The sequence below is a fragment of the Pituophis catenifer genome, unplaced genomic scaffold, assembly GCF_029215685.1.
Source record: "Pituophis catenifer annectens isolate HBS135680 unplaced genomic scaffold, rPitCat1.0.hap2 SCAF_1, whole genome shotgun sequence".
Classification (NCBI taxonomy): Eukaryota; Metazoa; Chordata; class Lepidosauria; order Squamata; family Colubridae; genus Pituophis; species Pituophis catenifer.
Genome location: NW_027256881.1, coordinates 312,505,551 through 312,530,549, shown reverse-complemented (window position 1 = coordinate 312,530,549; position 24,999 = coordinate 312,505,551). Strand labels below are relative to the sequence as shown.

At 37.8% G+C, this 24,999-nt stretch overlaps 1 protein-coding gene across 2 annotated transcripts in view; it reads left to right on the top strand.

Moving 5' to 3' along the window:
* Window positions 1–24,999, top strand: part of BEGAIN (brain enriched guanylate kinase associated) — a 174,288-nt gene that overhangs the window by 51,332 nt on the left and 97,957 nt on the right. The window contains exon 3 of one of the 2 annotated variants that reach the window (XM_070931561.1): window positions 20,095–20,184. The exons of the other annotated variant lie outside the window; for it this stretch is intronic. Within the exon in view, the coding sequence (XP_070787662.1) occupies window positions 20,095–20,184 (90 nt within the window). The remainder of the gene's footprint in view (window positions 1–20,094; window positions 20,185–24,999) is intronic. 2 annotated transcript variants of the gene reach the window in all.

Here is a 24,999-nt window from a genome sequence, read left to right as displayed (position 1 = left end):
CATTCTTCAAATTATAACCATTTTCTTGCAAATTCAGTTTTAGTTCAGCTTGGCGTTCTCTTCAATGTCTCTGTATGAAATTGACACTGTTCTAGACTTTTCTTGTTTTATAAACCTTATAACACTATCTAAGTTTCTCCCTGCTGGTTTCTTTAGTGCAGCTCCATCCATCTTTAATACACATTTAATACACATTTAAGCCCATTTAAGAAAGCTCCATGTTCAGAGACAGGAACATAAATAAAGATCAGGTAATGAGCATCTAGAGTTAAATGACTTTACTAATAATTCCGGTGTAAGAAGCTGACACTACTGTTTTAAAACTACATACAGCTTTGCAAATCATGTCCCATTGGAAGGGTTCAGAAGTCAGCCACATATTTATTTTCAGAATTTTGGAATTGATTGCATTTCATGGAATTTTATCCAGTTAATCTACTCACTTTCCCTTTTCCTCTTTCCCAAAAACCTGTATAAGTTCATGTGTTCCTGCATATTTGTTGGGGCGACGGTGTTGAGATACATGCTTTGTGTCTGTTTATTGTTTTATAAAGTACAGTAATTGATTTTTTTCCCCTTGGATAGAGATCAACTTTGTGATTATTTATAATATGTTACAGTGAGTCATTACTTTTTGCTTTTTTATTGCAACCATGCATTTTCATTCACAACACCATATATCTACATCTATATCTCTTCTTTTTTATTCTAATAAAGTTAAAGCCCCTGTTGTCAGATTAAATTGCTTTTCATTGATTTGGACCATTGATCTGTCCGGTCAAGTATTGTGTATGGTAGCTGACAAGTGACATTTGCCAGAGAGAGTGAGAGATCTTAGGCTAAACCTTGTCCTGAGCTGCTGGAGGAAAGGCAGAATATAAATGGATGAGTGATATGATTTTGAAAGGTTCTGAGCAACACAAAAATTGAGCTGGAGGGTTAATGTAATTCATAGTCCATAAATTGTTTACCTATGTTTTAACAGTTGTTTGACAGTGATGTTCCATGCCAATGGATTATCGGATAAATTTCCAGTCTCTTTCATGAATTCAGCAATCCAGGTACACTTGGAAATTTTAAATATAGAGTCTTTTTAGTATGGATGAATTGACCTGTGAATGTTGAATCTGAATTGGAAACTGCACAACTGCATGGACTACAGAAAATGTGCCACTCTATGTATGTATAAAAAGATATTGTAGTCAAATTCAGTTCCCAGAGGAACATACCCATACTGAAGTACATTACATTAATTACTTTAATTTCCAAGACTTACAGAAATAATTAGTTGTACACCGGAGGTATTGTTTATAAAGCTTTGCAAAGTATGTTGAACAATTGTTTGTCACTTATTCACACCAATGTTTAAAAAAAAGCAGGTGAGAAGCAAGAAATTCCTTGTTGTATGAAGTGTTGTTAAATTAAACTTGTCCTGTTGAGCAGCAGCTATCATTCTGCAGAAGGAGCCCTAGTCAATTCTTTGAAAAGGAATTTCTGAAAAGCGCTGTCAAACCAAGTAATGATTTGAATAGAAAACCACTTGAGCATGGAAAACTGGTTTAGAGGGGATGCTTCTTATCTTTGTTTGGTTTTTTAACACAAGAAAAGTTCTAGAGAAAAAAGAAGAGGAATACATTTAAAAGTGTTCATGCCTGTAAATGATGGAAATGGGACCTTAAGTAATATGCATGGTAGCAACTATGACATTCTAATTCTTGCAGAAATTGCCTATGCACCATTGAAAAAACTCCCTAAATATTTCTTCTTAAGTTCTGACAGCCTGATAAAGAATATTATTGTAATATACTAAGTTTCTATTGTTTAGTTGATTTTCAGCAATGAAACATTAACATGATAAGGGAAGAACAATAAAAAAAATTCAATTTCCAATATTCATCAAATAATACGAGATATTTCTGACTAGGTGGCTCAGTGGCTAAGACACTGAGCTTGTCAATCATAAAGGTCAGCGGTTCGAATCCCTAGTACAGGTGAGCAAGGGGTTGGACTAAATGACCTCCAAGGTCCCTTCCAACTCTGTTACTGTTAAACTGCTAAATTTCATTAAATATATATAATGAATCTAAAATTCAATTGTTTAAAAGTTTAAAGGCCTAAGAGAACATGGTTTATATTCCCAGTTTTTAATTTATCAAAGAAAATTTATTTGAGCAACATAAAATATTTTGCGCCCATCATCTTGAAGGAGAAAATGGAGAGTGATTCTCATTGTCTAAGAATTGTACTGCCAGTGTTTGTTTTATAATTGTCATGAGCTATGTGCAATGTCAAGAATATTTTCCCCATGCCAGTGAAAGTCCAAGTTCAGTCTACTCAGTGAGTCTATGGGTCAATTAACTGAACGGTGTATGACAAATAAGAACCTGATTCAATAGTAATGAGAAAGAAGGAACAGACTCTGCCGGCTTAAATGCCACAAAAACATCACTCTCATTTAAGAGTCAGAAGTGGGAGCTGTGGTATAAACAGTCCCTAGGTGGTGCTGAGTAATGTTATGAATTGGAGTGACTGTCTTTGACTCTGCTCATGTGGAAATTGCCACGTTTATTTCATGCCCAGGAGAAGATACTTTCCTAAATATTGGTGCAGAAAAGAAGACATATAGTTGCATAAAACAGCTTCTGACCTGATTTAAAAGCCATTCTTATTTGAAGGAGTTCATTTTCTAGTTTCTCTATTAGAAGAGGGACAGAAGATGAGAAAGCTTTTGGGGGAAGAGGATATATTTGTCCTTAGTTCCATGGGCAACATGTGCCAAAGGACAAATCTAATGACCTGATGTCACCAGAGAGGTGATCCATTTTGAATTCAAATTTGGGAGATTGGGGGACCTTGCAATGTGTGAAATATTAAGGAGTTCAAGATTTTAATGACTAAAGCACGAGGGTAGAAACCAGGGGACTGTGAGTTCTAGTCCCACCCTAGGCACAAAAGCCAATTGGGTGATTTTGCGCCAGTCACTCTCTCTCAGCCCAATATACCTTGCAAGGTTGTTGTGAGGAAAATAGGAGTAAGGAAGGAGTTTTAGGTATGTTCACCGTCTTGAGTTGTGATTCCTCCTCTTATATGCTTCCTGCAAGTCATTATATACTTTTTGAGCTGTGGCAACCAGAATACAAGCAGAATTACAACTGTGCTTGCACCATCTTAGAGCTGAACTAGTAATCTGGCATGAACTAAAATAGGTAGAAGTAGAACATTAGGAATTCTGCTAATGTTCCACTTCTACTAATATAGTAGTGCGCTTACTATATTGTTAAAAGAATATTGTCCCTAAAAGGCTATGCTTACACTTGCCCAACATGATTAATCTGATGACCAAATGAAAATATTTTCTGGGTTCACACAATACTTTGAACCACAAATTAATCAAAGGAGGAAGGGTTTTTTTTTAATGACAGCTAAGCATCAAATACATTGCTACATTAATACTAACCAAACTGTAATACCTTATGCAAATACAGTTGCCAAGTCTTTAGCTAATGTGGTCATACTTAGAATTTGTATGAATACAAACTCTATATCATGGGCAGCCACAAAAATCTCTTTCAATTCCCTAATATCAAGGAGAAGTAACCTAGTACATTTTTAATGATTTGGACTTCAAGTTTCTTCTGCTCTGGCCAGTATGGTCCAGTTCAGAGCAGTGATTATCAGATTACCTGGAGTTTACCAAGATGTTTAACCCTGTCTGAGTTATCTCCTAAATATATCCCTTCAATTTTAAAGAAATGGGTATCAGTTCTACGCAGTCCTGTTAACAGAAACCAAAGTTGTATTTTTGTAATACAGTTTTGTGTTGAATCAGCCTAGTCCTATGGCAAATGATACAGTTTCTATTATTCATCTGCATTCATAGCCTATTCTCTGGAATAGGTATTTGAGCTTGGATCATTTAGTTTCTTTAGCTTTTACATGTTTCTAATATACTTAAGGGGCACGTTAGAGGAGCATAGATATTACATCTGTCTTGTCAGAAGCAGAGGACAATTTCCCTCAAGTGCTACATATTTCTGCCAGCTATTGGGAAACAATGAAAAAGCTAAGAGCTATCAGCTGAACACCATACAACCTTGGATTAGCATCAGCATGTAGCTTTATCATGGTCTGCTAACAAAAGATTGTTGATGATGTTTCACAATGATCTTACTTAGTTAGGTGTGGATGCTGTTGGAGCTACATTTAATAAAAGCCTATGCATTTGTTCCTTTCTCTTTTTCCTTCTCCCTGATAAACCTTTTAGTTTCATTCTTACTCATTGAAGAGGTGCTAACTTTTCCACAGTATATTCATACAATCTGGATTAATTTGCCAAGGGATAGATGGGTGGATTTTGTGCCATCAAGTGAGTGTCTGCTCTTAGAGGTCACACAGATAAATCTTCCCTGGGGAATGCTCTATCTGCAGCCTGGCCCTTCAGACCTTCCAACATTGCCATTGCAATTAAACCAATCCACCTTGATGCTGATTCTTCTGTTCTCTTTTGTTCCACCTTCCCAGCAGTATATACTTATTGAGAGAGCCAGAATACATCCAAAAATATGATAATTTGAGCCTGGTGAAATTTCAGCACTAAATTCAACATAGATAAAGTCTATGCAGTGGAGATACTGGACAAAGGAAATCACCTTTGGCCTTTTGTGCATTGAGTTGCTTTTTGTTCAAAAAAAACAGGAACTGCTGGGTACTTCACTAAAGCACAGAAGGAAACGTCTCCTCTGATATCCTACATTTTATTGATGTTTTAATTTTATTTGGTTGATGCACTCTTCTTAATGATTCTTCCCATTTAAAAGGTAGAAAGAATTAGCAAAATAAAGTTGGAAGGGACCTTGATGCTCTTCTAGTCCAAGCCCTCCAATTAGAACTGTTTACATTAATTTCATGCTTCTGCCCTATGTAACAAGGTATTTTCTGCTTCTGATTTCAGAAACTTTAAATGTGTGTGTGTCTGTATACAGTATATGTGTGTGTGTATGTATGTACACAGACAGACAGACAGACAGACAGACAGATAGGCATGTGTGTGTGTGTATCCACTGAGTATTGGCCATATTGACTGGAAGTAGTTCCCATTGGAGTTTTCCCAGGACTATTTATAGATAGCAGGAATAATTTTTTCTGCATTTCCAGCATGTGCCTATTTAGAGAATCAAAAGTGGCTGAGAAAGGGCCAATAGAATGAGAGTGTTAGTGGAATGTCAGGGCTGGAAGAATGAGAATTCCACACTGAAGCCTTTTGTTTCAGGACAGTCTTGTTCTACATCTATCAGCATCACTCTGCAATGCTTTGTATATTTAGGAATTGAATGGTCATCCATTTAATTTGTCAGATCTGAATGAACAGGGGATAGGCAACTTCACTGCATATTTTTTCACCAAAGAAGTAAAGTCATCTGCTCATTGTTTACACAATCAGAACAAGGCATCAGCCTGTTCTGAATCCTATGGGTTTACATCTTCCATTTCCATCAAGCTCTCTGAGAGGAAAACATATGCTAAACTACAGAAAGCAACCTGATACCAACCTAGGAAGAATTTTGCAGCACATTTGCTGCCTTTTTAAAAATACATGTCAGAAAGAACCATAAACCAATATTAAAAGGTAAAGGAAAACTACTTTTTGTTACCATTTTTTAAAATTTTATTCTCCATTTTGTTTGTCAAGATGGTTTGGGCAGTGATTGACGATCATATCAAGAGCCTTGGTGGCGCAGCAGACTAAAGTGCTGTTAAGTAACACCAGCTGCCTGCAATTACTGCAAGTTCAAATCTCACCAGGCTCAAGGTTGACTCAGCCTTCCATCCTTTCGAGGTAGGTAAAATGAGGACCCAGATTGTGGGGGCAGTAAGATGACTTTGAATAAAAAAGAACACCGCTTGGGGGGCCCGAAAGCCCTACCAAGCAGGTATATACAAAAGTATGAAGGCTATTGCTTAACGCATTGTAAGCCGCCCTGAGTCTCCAGAGAAGGGCGGCATATAAATCGAACCAATAAATAAATAAAAGAATGCAATGTGATTCCTACTTTAGAGGATAGTTCTCTCTTTGAAGGTGTCTGAGGTCTGGATGTTTTCTATACAAAATTGTAAAAATGGAGAAGAGAAACCTCAGGGTTGCCAGATGGTCGTTAGCAGTTATAAAACAGCAGCCATGTGACCACCCAAGTCCCAATTTTCCTCACTCTAGTGAGCTGCATGGAATTTCTATTATGGTAATTATTTCCAAATTGGAATTCTTCCATAACGTGCAAATATTATAGAGATTAGTAATTTCTTTTGTCTTTTTTTTTGGTGGATGTAATATAAGCAACCATTCTAATAGAAATAAAAATTAGGCAAAGTTCCTTTTCATCCATCGCATACTCTTCCCCCAACCCCAACCCAAAATCTTTGCACTATACCGGAGTCCATTCTAAAGAGTCAGAGGAATATCCTGAAGAAGGTGTATTATATTGGTGGGTTGTGATATTAGGTGTAGAAGCCATCTGAAAACAAAGAAATTTACAAGAGCAAATTTCTTTCATGCAAGGAATAGACCAATTTTGTCTATATTTCTTTGCCCTTAGCAATTACCCATTATAAAAAAGCTCTAATTGTGCATGCTATAAATAAATTAATGTGCATGGAGAAAGTAGATTTACTCCCCTCCTTCCACTTATTTTTTTTTCTTCTGTTCAATGTTGTCCAATTCCCAGAGACTACCTGAGCAAGTCCCTGCAATTTTCTTGGCCAGGTTTTTCAGAAGTGGTTTGACATTCCTTCCTTTTTAGGGCTGAGAGAAAATAATTGGCTATTGTTATCCAGCTGACTTCTAGGCTGACAAGAACTCATAGTTTCCTGTTTTTTAGCTTGATGCCTGACAAATATGTTACGACAATAATAGCTTTCTCCTCTTGTGAATAGGTCTAAGATTTATAAGCTTCTGTATTTATATGTAACCAGTTGACCTGTGATTCATCTAATACACACCACACAAACACACACACAAGTGTATCAGAGGTGGGTTTCAGCAGGTTCTGACCAATTCTGGAGAACTGGTAGCGGAAATTTTGAGTAGATCGGAGAACTGGTAGTAAAAATTCTGACTGGCCCCGCCCGCATCTATTCTCTGCCTCCCGAAGTCCCAGCTAATCGGGAGGAAATGGGGATTTTGCAGTAACCTTCCCCTGGAGTGGGGAGGGAATGGAGATTGATAAATTTCCTTATTCTGAATGAGATTATACTTTCTTAGAAATAACAAACATTGTTGGAGGACAGCCCTGTTACTTTATGGTAGACAAATATGAAGAGCATGGTAGCACCTTTTTTGAGTAACCTGAGGAAATGAGCTGTAGTAGACAGACAGACAGACAGACAGACAGACAGACAGACACACACACACACACACACACACACACACACACACGCCACTGAAGTTTAACTTTGTTAATTAACCTGTTAAGTGTATACATACACATTAGTGGTGGGATTCATTTTTTTTTATTACCGGTTCTGTGGGCGTGGCTTGGTGGGCTTGGCTTGGTGGGTGTGGCAGAGGAATGATACTGTAAAATCTCCATTCCCTCCCCACTCCAGGGGAAGGATACTGTAAATTCTCTGGAATTGTAACCTGAACATGATGAGGCATATCTATCTCGCCTCAATTCAGGTTTAATTTATTCATTACCAACTGCAGGCAGGCACGCCATTGCTTGCAGATATTATAGATTTGGAAGTCATCAGTCTATTGATAGCATATATAGCTTTAAATTTCCCAGCAATATCCCCCAGCATTTCATTTAGATATTGAAAACTAGGAGATAGAATGGAGCCTAAGGGATACTATATAACACTATGTAATAGCTCCCAATTCCAGGAGCAGCTGTCTCCAGCTGGCACCTTCCGATATCAATCTGACATAGGAATAACTGCATCATTCACATAGTCCAGAAGGAGAGCACACTTGATATAAAAAGTTGCTGAAGGGCCAAAAAGGAAGAATACGTTCAAAAAGGTTCAATACGTTCCTTGTATTGAACCCTATGCAAAGATAATCCATCATGCCAAATAAGGTGATCTCAGCTCCCTAATAGCCCATTTAGAAGCCAGTTTGAAATATCTTGCCGTCAGTAAATGGATAAGCCATTGTTTCCTTCTCATGCAATCCTAACCTTCAGAACTGTCAACTTTTCTTCAGATTGCAGTGAACCAGTTTTTAATTGTTCCCATCTTTCAAAGAGCTTCCTAACACATGAGAAAAGCTGGCCCATCCTTGTGTGACAGTTACATACATTTAGATGTGAGTTTCACATTAAGGCAGTCATTTTAAGTTTTTTTAAAAAAAAATACAGACTAAAGCTTCCCTGCCCACCAAATTTTAAATGCATTGAGACTTTCCCTCTTACTGCAGAGCTTTCTATAAGCTTGAAAAGAAAGAATCAATGAACACATGATGAGAGCCACCCAGGTGGCATGAAGTCTCATCTGGATATACAGATTTTTTTTTAAAAAAAATTGTGAAACAGAGACATGTTTGACAATAGTTTAAAGAACGAGAGTAAAGGTAATTCAAGTATCTCAGAATGGAATAATTATACAGTGATTGCTCACACCTGGTACATTTTTAAAGCTCTTCTATATTTTTAGAAATTAAAACAATAACTCTGAACATTGCTTAGTAATATTTAAATTCTAAAACCTTCACCAGATTTATCTGCAAAATGTGTTTTGATATATTGATGTATTCCATTTAATTTCCTCATAAGCCATTATTGCTATCAAGAATAAGACAATGCTATTTTCTGACCCAGGGATGTCAAACTCGCGGCCCATGGGCCAGATACGTCACGCACTGGCCATGCCCATGCCCAGTTTAGCGAAAGGGGAAAAAGTCACGATATGTCACGTGATGATGCCATGACAACGTGAGTTTGACACCCCTGTTCTGACCAAATAATCTTTCCATTTGGGATCATTGTATTAATTTATTTGCTTGGGTCTTCAATTGTTGGGCACAATCAATCAGAATGTCCTTGATATAACCAGTTCAATTTTTTTCTCTTGCAATATATTATCTAGAGAAGAGTAGGCAATCCATGCCCATACTACAGTTATTCCCCAGGAACAATTTGGCAGCTCCTAAATATTGGATCTGAACCATCAACTTTGTATTGTTATCTACCTGCATTCCAGAAAATGTCGCAGGTACAGTAATTGCAAAAGGAATAATTAGCATTATATTAGTATATGCAGTGTAATCACTGCACATAATTTCAACTCGTGTTTGGGGGAGGATATTGTAGAACAAGTTATCTATTAACATTTAAAGTTAAGCATCTGACATAGAAAAGAGAGTGTTGAATGCCTTTAAAGTATTACTGATGTCTGTTGAAATGTGATGATATATGATACGCATGTAGAAGAACAATATATTTGGAATATATCAAGTTATGTAGGCTGAGCTATAACAATACCTAAGCACTGCACTTGCTTTATTATAAAATCCATCAACAAGAAATTTAGCCTGTTTTAGGAAGACAAAGGGATTTCATATTAGCTATTTATTAGGCTAGTCAATTTGAGCAACAAAATTTGAAATGTGTACTGTAAATTATTATTTTTATATCTCTGTGCTGATACCTGTGGTTCCTCTGTATTTTTGCAGTCCATATCTGATAGCTCTAATATTGTGAGGTCTTTGGTGCTGTCTGAGCTTGGTTGTTTTCTTGCAGACATTTCATTACCAAATTACATAACATCATCAACCCTGAGATACTAATATTTTTTTTCTATTGGAGCCCTAAATTATTTTAGAGATTTTTTACAACTAGTGTATTTCAAAAACTCTTTAACACCAGAGATCTTAATTGCTTGAACATTGTGTAACCCTGACTCTCCAACAGGCAAATGCTCATTTTCCTATGTTTGGTACGTAGGATCAAATTAGCTATAAGTGGTTTGAAACATAGAGTAATGATAAATAAACCTCCATGGTGGGAGAAGCAGTTAGGAAAAGGAGATTATGATGTTGGGAGATACTAAAAGTACAGTCATAAAGAATTCCAGCGAGTAAAGTAAAGACAGCTAAAAGAGTCCAATGTGATTGTACAAATTGCACACTAAAAATAATGAAGGCTGCAAATAGAAAACAAAAAGATCAAGGAAGAGTACATAAGGTAGCCCATAACTGTAAAGATGATGTCAGAAGACATAAAGTTTAGAATAAATTGGGAGTAGTGAATGAAAAGATATTTTTCAGATATGTTCAAAATAAAAGGCAGAAAAGAAATAGATGTACCTAATTGACTGAGTCTTCATTAAAACTTCTGAGCAATTGTGAGGACCAGGTGGGACTAGGACACTATCTTGAGCTGCTGCTATTTCCAGGCCGGAAGCACTGAGGTTAACAAAATTCAAAATATCTACGGTATATTATTTTCATACCTCTGTGTACTGCCACCTGTGGTTCATCTGCATTTTTCCAGTCCATATCTGAGGTGCTTCGATGGTGAACGGATTAGCTGGTGACATCACCATTGCCCAGAGTACACCCAGTTGGGGGCTCTTTTCATGACCCTGTTAATTAGGCCACCAAAATGGTACCTATTTATCTACTCAAGTTTGCATGCTTTTGAACTGCTAGATGAGCAGGAGCTGAAGCAAATGATGGGAGCTCATCCCGACATACCATGGCACTGGGCTTTGAATGCAGGCTAATCCAGCCTCCTAACTATGTGAGCCACTGCTCTCCTTATCCCAAGCTTATTATTCAATATATTGTTAAGGAATACTTATTGAAATTAAATAAGTTTAAATCTCCAGGGCCAGATAATGCCTCATAGGGTACTGAAAGATCTTATTGATGGATTGGCCAAATCTCAATCCTTCATCTTCTAGAAACCCTGGAGAATGAATGAAAGTCAGGTGACTGGAGATGAGACATTTTTATTTTCGGAGATGAGACATTTTGTCCTATGTCTCATCTCCAAAAACAAAACAAAAGAAAGAAGGATTCATGGAGCTACAAATCTGATTAACCTCTCATTAATACCCAGGAAGATTCTAGAATAGATTGAAAAACAATCTGTTTGTAAGCACCTTGAAAACAGTACATTCATCTATCAGGCATCAGGATGGATTTGTAAAAATCAAGCTTGCCACCTAAATTTATCTCATTTTTTTAATTGAATTAGCTACTTTATTAAATTATGGGAGAATTATAGATCTAATGTATCTTGATTTTAACAACCCTTTTGACAAAGTATTCCATGCATTCTCATTAGCAAGCTGCTATGTCTCAGTGTCTCTCCCACCACCTATTGCCAGCTTCATTATGGGATAAAGGATTACTGATTTTCTTACAAGATTATACATGTGAAAGCTTTTGAACAGTGAAAGCAAGATTCAAATATTAATTAATTGTTGATGTGCTCACTGTTATAATTCTTATTAGTATAAGTAATAAAACTTGGTTGTCATAATTAGAAGCTTTTTTTATGCTGATGAATATTTTCATCTCTGTTTGAATCTGTGAAAATAATATTTTAAACTAATAAAACATTAGATGAATTAGCATTTTTGAGTGAGATTAAAGCATGTTTAATGATGCCTTAGATTGCTTCAATTTCTTCTCATCTTCCAGAACTGCAGGAAGATTGTTGTTAATTTGTTTTTATTATTTTGTGTGTGTGCCTTCAAGTCAGTGTTGACTTTTGGTGACTGCCTGGACAAGACCCTGTTGTTTTCTTTGCAAGATTTCAGAAGAGGTTTGCCATTGCCTATTGTACTTGTTAGGGATGAGAGCAAGTGACTGGCTCAAGGTCACCAATCTAGCTAGGGGCCTAAAGTGGGACTAAAACTTAGTGTCTCCTTGTTTCTAGGTTGTTGCCCTAACTATTACACCTTGTTGTTGAAGTAATTTAGGACACGGAGGCAAAAGACCCCACAGGGTCACCTGAACACAGTTCTTTCAGCAGTTCCACAAAAGTTCCACACCCATTTGCACTCTGATTTAGATGACCCTAATGGCACAGATAATCCCCCAGGTGACCTCAACGACTCTCAGAGAGAATGCTAACAACCAGATGACTGCAAGGAATATAAATACTTCTGTTCCCCACCATTCAGTCAGAACTGAAGGAGCTTCTCGGATGAGAAGCAAAATGTCTTCAAGGGAAAACAAAAAAGTCCAGTTGCCTTTTGAAAAAGTACCTTTGGGACAACCAAGACCTGGATGACTGAAAATCCCCATAGGCAAATAGAATTTCATCTATTCCTGGCCAAAGCATTTGGCCAGCGGGGCCCTGAAGATGGGCTGGTAACACTAGCTGACAAAAACAATAAATCCTCTCCAGAAGTTCAGTCCAATCTGAAACCCTCCTGCCTCCCCATATTTGCCCTCACTCCATATTCTTGGACTTTCACATCCTAGCTCCAACTTGTTATTGTTAGGTTCCAACCTCTTCCCAGGCCTGTTCAGGTTATAAACTTTTGACTTTGTAAGGTATAGAGACCGGTAACTGAAGTCCTTTCAGCCCGGATAGAAGCCAGTGGTCCTGCAATTTCTCACAGCCTTTCTAGCCAAATAAAGTGGGGGGGGGAGGACTGTTATGGCCTAAGGCCTGATCTGTATCTTTATCATAACTGAGGGACTGCCAAAGGTTCATGCAGCTCTCAACTTCCTTTACTTTTACCAAGCACTGGGAAAATTCTAATCTACACCACAGTATATATTAAAAAATTATAGAGAGTCAGTAATGAAATAGGAAGATAAAAAGCAAAATCAATTATATTATCAACCACAGCACAATAAAAAGCTTCCTTATTTCTTTTCTTTAATATAGAATATTCAGCAGTTGGCAGAGCTATCTATAGAAATAAACCATTTTTTGTTGTTCCTGGCAGGAAAGACATCAGACAAAGTAATAAAAATAGTCTTTTTAAAAAGAATAGATGCATATATTGAATCGATGTCTGTGTTTACAAAGGCAAAAAATGGGCTCATCAAAGTATAGCTATATTTCCTGTTGGTTTTTCAATGAACACACTTTCATCAGATAAGAATTAATACTGGAATGTGTCAGAATCTTTCCTCCTTTTATCAAAGATAAAAAGGTTTTCACTGTAATTTTGGAATGTCACTAGCTTCATTTTCATATTTCTAATATATGAGGCAAATAAATAAGTCATATAATTGCTCATTATCTCTCAACCTTACATTTCTGAATTGGATTAATGTAGCCACAGTGAACACTGATTATCTCTGACAGGAAGTTATTAAATCCCTTTGGGGAGATTTTTTAAACATTTTTTTTCTTCACTTAGGTCTTAGGAGAAGTTATGTGAGTCTTGCTAGCAATGTATGTCAAAAGCATATGAAGAAGGAACGCAGGAAAATATTAGCTATCAATCAAAATCAGGGCTTAAAATTATGCTATGCATTTAATTGTGGATTTTGAAGACTTTAAAAAATTTCATTGAGTCTGAGAGCAGGATATGATGCATATTTTTAATTTATTATGTCAAGAGTAAGAAAGTAAGTATGTCACAGGAAAATCCTCAACAGTAGTATCACATGTGGGTATGTACCAAAATTGACAAGTTGGTAGTCAGCCTGTTGTGAAGCAAACCCTAACCCCAGGGTCCCCAATTCCCAGGCCCTGGCTCACCAACGGGCTGTGGCCCATTCAGAACCCGGCTGTGCAAGTGTGAGGGGTGCATGCTCAGCTCCACTTGCACAAGCAGTGGACACTTGTGCTTGACCATGAAGGTCAATTAGTGTGAGCGGTGGCATGGCTTGGTGGGTGTGACTTGCTGGGCGTGGCAGGGGAAGGATACTGTAAAATCTCCATTCCCTCACCAATCCAGGGGAAGGATACTGTAAAATCTCCATTCCCTCCCCACTCCAGGGGAAGGTTACTGCAAAATCCCCATTTCCTCCCGATCAGCTGGGACTTGGGAGGCAGAGAATAGATGGGAGTGGGGCCGGTCAGAATTTTTACTACTGGTTCTCTGAACTACTCAAAATTTCCTTTATCGGTTCTCCAGAACTGGTCAGAACCTGCTGAAACCCACCTCTGAGCTGCGTATGCAAGTTTGCGGGCCTGCCATTCAAATAAAACAATTCCTTCTCCCCCCCTCCAAGCCAGAAAGGTTGGGGATGCTGCCCTAACCTTTTTGTGCATGTGTTGATGTCACACCCATTTAGAAAAGGGGCAAGGTTTAATCATAATGGTCCATCAGCCCTCTTGCTGAATGCGGCCGTGTGGGTGGTTATGGGCGCACCTCGTTACGCCCATGTAACACCTCTCCTGCGTGAGCTGCACTGGCTCCCAGTGGTCTTCCGAGTGCAATTCAAGGTGTTGGTTACCACCTTTAAAGCGCTCCATGGCATAGGACCAGGATATCTACGGGACCGCCTTCTGCCACCAACAGCCTCCCACCGACCAGTTTGCTCCCACAGAAAGGGACTCCTCAGGGTGCCGTCAGCCAAGTTATGCCGGCTGGCGACACCCAGGAGGAGAGCCTTCTCTGTCGGAGCCCCTGCCCTTTGGAATGAATTGCCCCCGGATATTTGTAACATCTCTGATCTCCGGGTCTTTCGCTGTGCCCTCAAGACCCTACTGCTCCCACAGGCGGGGCTGTCTAATTGAATGATTTTAAATTGGGTTTTAACTTTGGGTTTTAAAATTCGGCCAAAACTATTTAATGATTTTAATTAATTTTAACTATGATATTGTATATTTATGTTTTAATTTTGGCTGTACACCGCCCTGAGTCCTTCAGGAGGAGGGCGGTATATAAATAAAATTATTATTATTATTATTATTATTATTATTATTATTATTATTATTATTATTATTATTATTATTATTATTATTGCTGATTCTGATTCTCCTCACATTTATTGCACAGCTGGCATTTTTTCAATGATTTGTATAGCTTTTATCTCTGTATTAGGAGATGTGGGTTAGGCATAAGGGCCAATTTAGGTGTCTTAAGTCATTCCCATGCCCTCAAAGAATCAAGTTAATTTTTCTCATTGAAGTCAGTGGGCAAAACGTGGGTATCTTAATTCTCTGCAATACTTCAGGCAACAATTTTGAAACCTTTCAATACATCCAAATGCAAAAAAAAGGGCAAAATATGAATGTATGACATGCAGTTAAGAAGCAGGGATTGCTTACAGACTAGCAGATTTTTATTCTATAGTGTACTGATAGTGTAGCATAGAAATAAAAGAATCTACTTAAAAGAGAATCAAGTTATATGTAAAGAATAGTATTATTTCCTTATGTCTTGTGCTGGTCTGTTAGCATAACAAAGACTATTTGATATATTATAGATGGTAGGGAAATAATAGGGTTAGGTATGGAATAAAAATTAAATCCTGCTGTTCAAACATGGTCTCTTCAGCCTAGTTTTCTCTGTCTGGGTCTCCATGTTGAGAGATGGAAAACCCCAAAATAGCAGTTGTTGAAAAATGAGTTCAGTTTAATTGCACATGGCACAATCCTCTGTTTAGTGGCTATTAGATGTTCTCTGATGATGTCCATTATTTGAAGATGCAAAAACATGAGAAATAGAATGACTGAGTGGATATGCACTTACAGAATAATCCTTTATAACAGTGGTTCCCAACCTTTATGACTTGGTGGGGGGGAATGCAAGCGGTGGGCTGGTGCGTGTGTGCACTGGCTTGTGTAAATCAAGATGCACCAGCCCACCACTTGTGTGAGTAGAGCTGTGTGTGTGCCAGCCCTCATGAGTAGAGATGCAGGCATGTACACACCGGCCTACTGCTCCCACAGCCCACTTCTGGAACTAGCGATGGCCTGGTAGAGGGCTGCGGCCCGGGGGTTGGGGACCCTGCTTTGTAATGTTCATCATGGACAGCACCTGTGTAACCTGTTTAACAAGGCACTCAAGTCATCATAAAGAAATGTATAAGTGGTGGGACTCATCTCCGGGGGTGGGGGTGGGGGATGAGTCTGCCTATTGAGATGAGGTGGACTGGTTGCTTTTGTGGTGTGGAGACAATAACTTGGTCCTTAACACCAATAAGACCAAGGCGCTTATAGTGGACTACAGAAGGAATAGACATCCAGCCCTTGGTTATCAATGGAGACCAAGTGGAGCAAGTGGCCAGTTTTCCATGGCGATGCTGCGCAATTCTTCATTGGGATATGCCTTTCTAGTTAATTAGTTTTTACTCTCTGTTTTGTAAATAGTGTACATAGTTAGTGTTTTTAGAAGGTCCTCTAGAGCCGGGTCAGCACAATACAGCTTTTTATCGTGGCCACTAGGAGCAGACAAAACACCTGGCGAGTCCCACTGTCTTTTATTTTATTTTATTTTATTTTTATTTTATTTAAATTTGTATACCGCCCTTCTCCTAGTGGACTCAGGGCGGTGCACAGCCAAGTAAAAAACATCCAATACAAAATTTAAAAATTTAAAAGAATTATACCCTTTGGCCAAAAATTAAGAACCTTACGACTAAAACCCATTAAACAATTAAAAAATCTAATATCTAATGACGTCCTTGAAAAGATCAGGACACGGTGGATACTAACTATGTACACTATTTACAAAACAGAGAGTAAAAACTAATTAACTAGAAAGGCATATCCCAATGAAGAATTGCTTCGCATCACCCCGAAAAGGAACGTTCAGGTGAGCCAACGTTCATTTTATGTTTTTGGGTGTTATCATAAAAGAGGACCTGATCTGGGGTGCTCACATTGCAGCAGTGGTCAGAAGGACCCAGCAGAGATTATATTACCTGAGACTTCTCATGAAACAACAACTGAATGAAAAATTGCTGGTGACCTTCTACCGCTGCACTATAGAGAGTATTTTAACTTACTGCACTTATATATGGTTTGCTAATTGCACATTGGCAGACAGGACAGCGCTTCAGAGGGTTAACATCATTGCCTAGAAGATCATTGGTTGCCCTCTCCCCTCCTTGGAAGAGCTTTACAGCTCCCGCTGCCTTAAGAAAGTTCAAAACATTCTTAAAGATCCATTTCATCCTGGGTACCCCTTTTTTTTGAACTATAACCATCTGGCAGATGGTATAGGACAATAAAAACAAGGACCAATAGGCTGAAAAACAGCTTCTATCCCAGAGCAGTAACTATATTGAATTCTACTGTATAGTGTAATATTAATGCAGTATCAGGGGTTTTTAATTCAATTGTATAGAAAGTGAAGGATGTGTGTTTTTGTTTTATTTTTATAGTTTTCTTATGTATGATGTACGCTGAAGATGGCATTTAATTTCATTGTACGAGGTGCAATGACAATAAAGTTAACTAACTAACTAACTAATATTCTATTTAAAAACATTTGTTCAGTTCTGCTTACCTGTGTATTAATTAATTAAAGAATGCCCATTCCTATTCACATTGTAATGGATTTCCTTTCCCTGTATGGGAATATCCTTCTATTTTGGTCTGAAAGTAGAATCCTTTACTTGCCAGTAGAGCCTGAAGTAAGGCAGGAACCAGTTCTAGCCCTACCATTTCACATCATGAATCTTGGGCAGCAGATGCTACAAGATGGCAGCAGCAGTGAGGTTTAAGAAGCTATCCAAAGTCACATAACCTGTTTCTTCCATTGCCAGAACTAAATTTACATTCTTACTGAGGTTCAACTTTCAGTTTAATTTGTAAATGGAATTAAGGGAAGACACTATCTTGATTTTGACTTCCGACAACAAAATGTCTTAAGCCAACCCCGTACCTGATTATAGGCCATCATAGCAAGGCCTTACTTAGTTATGAACATGAGGAAATGTCACTTTATTTCAGTAAACATTGGTAGTGTGGTTTGTAATTATACAGACCTATTGTGCCTGGGAAATATTCCAGTGGTTTTTACCTCTGTTGTAAGACAGTGCTGGCAGGTTTATTCTGGCATGTGGTAATAGAAGGGTATTTGTTTTATGCATCATGCACAATATTGGGGGTGGGGGAAGGGCTGCAGAGCCATGAATATAAAAGTCAAACATAAAAAGAAATAGGATACATTAATCATTAAAAAATATTGGGCTCTATTTTCCTATTCTGTGCAGATATTCTTTTGAGGGGTCCTTGATGCTCTCTGAGCTTGGTTGTTTTCTTGCAGACATTTCATTCCCCAAACCAAGGAACATCATGAGTGCTAGATATTCTTTTTTTAAAAAGCCATCTGCTTATTTTAGCAGAAATACAAGAAATTCCACAAAATAGGTAGTTAAAATTAAAATGACTGAAAACTAGTGCTGCACAGCTGTGCCTTATTCCGTGGCAGTTCCTGTTGCTTAGCCTGCTTACCTGTTGTCCTTTGGTCAGGCACTCAATCTGCTTTAGCTGTGTCTTAATCATGGTCTGTATATTTGTTTCTTCAAGTTTAGTTCCAGTTGTGTTCACTCCAATAAATTTCCAATGCTTCACATGTCATTCTGCTTCTGCTGCCAGATGTGCCCAATTTATGAGATGCAGAATCTAAGTCCAGATCCAGTTTAAAATAAGATGCCCTCAGCCTTTCTTTGGAGCAGTGGTCTTGATCCACTCATGTCTCTGTCTTGAAGGTCTCCTTACAAATTGTTACAATTGCGAAGGGAGGAAAAAGGAACCCAGATATCATTTCCTTTCCCACATTTACCGATTGATGCACAGAATCCAATTAAATTACTTGATCTCTTGGGGGGGGAAAACATAAACACTTGGTGTAAAATAATAGCTTTAGGATGTCCAAGTTGCAATTTTAAGATGATCCTTTCCTTTTTAAGACTAAGACGCTGAACTTGTCGATCAGAAAGGTTGGCAATTGGGCGGTTCAAATCCCTAGCGCGGTGAGCTCTCGTTACTTGCCCCAACTTGTGCCAACCTAGCAGTTCAAAAGCATGTAAAAATGCAAGTAGAAAAATAGGGACCACCTTTGGTGGGAACATAACAGTGTTCCGTGTGCCTTTGGCATTTAGTCATGCCGGCCACATGACCACGGAGACGTCTTCTGACAGCACTGGCTCTTTGGCTTTGAAACGGAAATGAGCACCGCCCCCTAGAGTTGGGAACAACTAGTACATACGTGCAAGGGGAACCTTTACCTTAATGACAAACTCTTTTCAGGAGGCATACAAATTGATATATTTTAATCTCACATGCAACATATTTTAAGAGTCGATTCAAACAGTTATGTTTCTTACTTGCTTAGTCATCATTTCTGCACTGAAAATTAAAGACCCATATGAGGTGTTCAGTACTGTATGATACACACCACTCTTCTACAATCTGATGTTTTGCAGATACAGTAGAAAAGATTATAGATTTTGGGCATTTTAATCAAACACTTTCTGAAAGTGCTAAGCTGGGAAAGGCAGATGTAGACAAATGGAGTGGACTCACATAAAAGAGGACAAATACTTGGTTGGCTGGTGAGCAGACCTAGAGGTGCAGTGCAATTAATTTTAGCCATGAGCATCTGCAGAAGGCCAATCGATACAAAGGTATAAAAGGAATAAAGTTTGCATCATGACATCAAAGAACATATTCAGTTTCATTTTAATTCATTCAATTTGCAAGGCCACTCAAATCAGAATGACTCTGAGTGGCCTTAAAAGTTGATAAAATAGCAACAATGATCAAATAAGCAACACAGAAAATTGGGCAAACCCAATGCAGCAAGAGGACTTATTTGATGAACTCTTGGCTTGTAGCAAATGCTCCTAGTTTCAGATGAACAATAAGAAAAAACATCCGAGGCATTGTTTGACAGCAGAATTAACTAGCTAGATTGATGGTAGAATCCACTTTGTGGGAAGATCTTCAGTTAGAAGGTGATAATCCATTAGTTCTCAGTTTCATGCTTAGTTTAATTTCTTTCCAGTTGTCTGCTTGTTGACCTATGAAGCGGTAGTTGTTTGAAGAGATTTGTTGACGTGTCCATCATACACTGAATATTTTTCAGGGACCTAATTTTAACTAGCTCAATACATATGTTTATATACATTAGCTGCTTGTTTGCAGGATTTTTGTTAGGTTATCACAGAGATGTTGTTTTGACGAATTCCTAGCCATGGTTTATCCTTTATTCATGCTGCAGGGTACGAAATTCCTGGGTGCCTACCTGCCTATGGCAGCCTAGAATACTCCAGGGCAGGCTCGCAAAATCTTCACCTAGCCTCTGGGACAGGTAATTAAAGAGTGATATTTTATGAAGTTAATGTTTTTTTATAACTTTCTGCTATTGCTTTTTTTTTTCATTCCCTATCTCCCTTGCCAGTCATTTTCTTAATGCTTTGATAAAGGAGACAGTATTTTGAAAATAAGCCCAATTTGTTTACCTGCACCATCAGTTTCATGGCCATATAGTCTAACTATTCTTACAATCAAAATAGTTTTTTTTAAAGGTTCTGTAATGACTTCTGAAAAAGGGACGTGGTGTCTCAGTGGCTAAGACACTGAGCTTGTTGATCAGAAGGTCATTAGTTCAGTGGTTCAAATCCCTGGTGCCACATAACGGAGTGAGCTCCCGTTACTTGTCCCAGCTTCAGCCAATCTAGCAGTTTGAAAGCACGTAAAAAATGCAAGTAGAAAAATAGGGACCACCTTTGGTGAGAAGGTAACTGTATTCTGTGCGCCTTCGGCATTGAATCATGCTGGCCACATGATCACGGTGACATCTTCGGACAGCGCTGGCTCTTCAGCTTTGAAACAGAGATGAGCACCGCCCCCTAGAGCCAGAAACAACTAGCATGTATGTGCAGGGGAACTTTTACCTTTACGTAATGACTTCTGAATTGGGTTGGCAACTTTTTGCTGGCCTCAAGTCCTATGTCTGACCCCTGCAGATAATGGTTCACTTCACATAAGATTTTTGAGTGCCCAGAAGCAAGTTGGATAGAACATTTGTAACATTGAACAGGAATATCTTAATATAATGGTTCCTGGAATTTAGCCATTATACTGTGAAGCTAGTTGATGGCTTTTTTAAAATTTAAATTATACTTACTGTGAAGCTCTAATTTCAATAGTTATGCTTCTGTTAAAAGAAGTAAGAATTATGATTGATTCTAAAATGACCAATTCTAGAATGCTTTTCCCTTTTGTGAACTGAACCTTTTTCAGATAACTTCTCCATTTATCTTTATAATAGTCATTAGTATTCTTGAAAGCTGTAAATTTACCTCTTACTTTTATTGCGAGGGTTCTACAGCTCTTTGGGGGCATACTTTAGAATAGAAGAAGGCAATCTGGGCTTAGCATGGAGTATTTCAGTAATATACAGCCAGGAACACCAAAATTGGCTCAGCTAACAGACTACATAGAGAAGGAGCCAGCTCTTCAAGCCCTAAAGATTACCAGGGACTGAATCTAAAGGGAGTATATCATTCCATAAGGCAGATGGTGGATGCCTTTGCAGAGGAAGCATGCTTGTTGGGTCTCATTAGATGACATTGTGTAATAAAAAGGCCAAGTATACCTCTTGTGGGAGGAGCAGAAGTGTTTGGAGAAAGGTGGTTCCATAAATAGAACAGTCCTCTGCCATGCTGGGCTTTATAGGCAGTAACCATCACCTTGAATTGAACCCGGAGGGAAACTGAGAGTCAGTGCAGCTATTGAAGTAGAGGTTCTACATAGATATAGAGTCACACCCATAACTACCGGTATCTCATTACTACATTCTGGACCAGCTACAGCTTTCCAAGTAATCTTTTTTTTTTCAAATTAATTATTTTATTGCATTATAAAATGCAAAGAATATATTATAGAATACCAATGATAACTAGGTATGGTGGTATTTATACAACTAGAAATTGTTAACACTGTGATAAATTAGGTCAATTAAACTTTTAAAGAAGAGGAGGAAAAGCGTACACCAGTGTTAAATGTGATTTCTAAAATGTAATGAATATAGTGTTGCTTAAATTGTACAGTTAATGCTAAATACGGCAGTGATAAATGGGAAAAAGCACTGAGTTATTTTATGAGAAAAGTTTCAGTCTTTGAGACTAATACTTAATATTACATTCTTCCCTTCCTTGTTATTTATAAGTATTAAAACAGGGGTGAAATCCAGCAGATTCTGACAAGTTCTGGAGAACCGGTAGCAGAAATTTTGAGTACTTTGGAGAACTGGCAAATACCACCTCTGGCTGGCCCCAGAGTGAGGTGGGAATGGAGATTTTGCAGTATCCTTCCCCTGTCACACCCACCAAGCCATACCATGCCCACCAAGCCACAGAACCAATAGTTAAAAAATTTGAATTTCACCACTAATTTAAAAAAGGGGGGAGGGGGGGAGCTGCTTGCAAAATGTAGATAGATATTTAATTTCTAACTTCACCCATTTTTTTATATTCTGATCAATTTACAGTGTTTATAAATATTTAGACTCCCTTAAAACTATATTGTGTTTATATATGGCTTGCTACATGATATACTGTCTATATGGAAAACATTCTTGCTTGAATTTGGTTAAACTTCTGTTGTGGGCATTTGCTGTTAATTTTGCCATTGCTTCAGAATCTCCAAGTTTAAATTCCCAATCTGATATACTCAGTGTTGTATCTTTCTTCCAACATTGGTCATTGGAATTCCCAAAGCCCTGAGCATGTATCTCAGTAAATTATATTTTCCAAGTAGTTTTTAAGGCAGTCCCATGTAAAATCCATTGCAGTAATGACAATAGGCGACTAAAAAATGAGTGACAGTGAATATGGCCTTCTAATCTAAAAAGAGGTAGTTGGTACACAAAGCGGATCTTTTAGTTATAAGTGCTCTTCAAGCAGGACTCAAGAAAATAGAAATAGTCTATAATCACCCATCAGCTCTGTCTGGGAAATGCCATCCCATTCAGAAGCAAGCTTATTAAAGCCACAGATTTAGGAAATCCTCCAAATATCAGCCACTTAGTCTTGTTAGGGTTGCAATTGTCTCTGATCCTCCCCATCTTAGCCCTTACAGCTTCCAGAGATTGCAAAACCAGCTTGACAACATCACTTGGTCAGCATAGAGATATCTAATTGGGTATCATCAATAAACAAGCGTCAACCTGCTTCCCAGAGTCAAGGTGGAAGACTTCTTCTCTTTCTAAATTTTGTCCATTAAACCAGTTATCCAAGCTCCCCCTAACTGTTTTGTAGCCTGTCAAATTTAATTTGAATTGAAACACGTGCTACAGAAGCCCAAGCGGCTAAAATATGACAATTCAAGTCTTCCTTAAGTGTCCAGTCTACTTTAGATTCCCTTAGTCATTATTTAATTTGGCAGCTATCCTCCTGCAGTTTCTAATCAGAACAATCATTTATCTTCCTCTGGCCTTCACTTTTACCTCTCTTAAATATATAACCCTCAAGAAAGTGTCTTCAGCAAAATCAGGAATCTTGTTAATAAAAATTAGCACAGTATTTGAAAGATTCCAGATCAACTCAGCAATGAAATTTTATCTGATTAAAGGAGTGTCTTGATATTTCAATACTTTTTCCTGCTTCATTCATTTGCCTTGGGATTCATTTGTAAGTGACACATATATACCCCACAAAGGGTCATTGGAAATCTCAAACCAGGTGAGCAAAATCAACATTGTGGATCATCTTTCAGCACAATCTCAGGAGAGTGGCTAAAGTGGAATGGCTGAACATTACACTTCACATGCAGAATGTCTAAATTGCAATCTCCAGTATCTGCAGGTACAGATAAAAAATGTCTTCCTGAGATCCTGAAGAAATTACACCGGTCAAAATCAGTGTTTCCTGTGACTTAAGTTTGAAAACGGGCATGTAGACCAATGAACCCAACTCCCATCACAAAGCAGGAATTCAAATTAAAGCAGCCCCAATAGATAACCGTCCGACCTTTGATGCATTCAGTAAATGAAGTTCACCATCTGCCTTGGAATGAATTTCACCATCAAATTATTCTTATTCCTTGGAACTTTTTTCTAGTATTATACTGAAATCATCCTTTCTCTCAATTAAAACCATAATTTTGTGCCTCTTCATTCTGGTACCATAGAGAAAAAGCCTTAACTTCTTTTGGGGACATCCCTTCACTCACTTTAAATGTCTATTGTATTATCATTTTGTCATATTTTCTGAAAGTTTATCATGCCAGTTTTCTCAGTAAAACTTGGTTTCTAATCCCCTGCTTATTATGTTTGATCTTCTTAGCCTATGTTCTAATTTCTGTGAATCTTTCTCAACATTGAGAGCCTAATACTAGAGGCAGTATTCAAGCACATATTGAACAATATAGAATGAAATGAAACTCACCCTTTGATATGGAAAGTTGTCTTTTATTCATTTTTCTATCATAACTAAGTTGTAAAAATCTAGATGACTATTAATTGACAGCAAAGAAATATAGTACTCTTTAACAGTTTGCTAGCACACAGGTCATCTGGCTTTCTGCAGTCTAAGTTAGATAATTTATGCAATCTAAAATTACATTTGCCTTTTCAGCAACAATGTCCTGCTAGTGATACATATTCACTTCAATTACAATATATTTTTCTCATATACTTAGTCTGGCATCCCCTGCTGTATCTTTCAAATTGATTTTCCCCCTAAGTGATTAACTTTGAATTTGTCTCTATTAATTTCATTGTGTTATTTTTCAGATCACGTCCCTAAACTGTCAAGATTAGTTTAAACTTTATTTCTGCCTTTTAGAATATTAACTCTTCTCCCAGTTCTGCATCATCTGTAGATTTGATAAGCATTTCTTCCATTTCTTCATCAAAGGCATTAATTATGAAAATGTTGAAGAATACTTGGCCAAGTATGAAATGATGGATATGGTAAAGTTTAAGATAAGGTGTAAGGTGTAAGATAAGGTAAGGTAAGGTAAGGTAAGGTAAGGTAAGGTAAGGTAAGGTAAGGTAAGGTAAGATAAGATAAGATAAGATAAGATAAGATAAGATAAGATAAGATAAGATAAGATAAGATAATCTTGATTCTCTTTTTTTACTGTGAACACACTGGTCCACATTAAAAATAAAATTCTG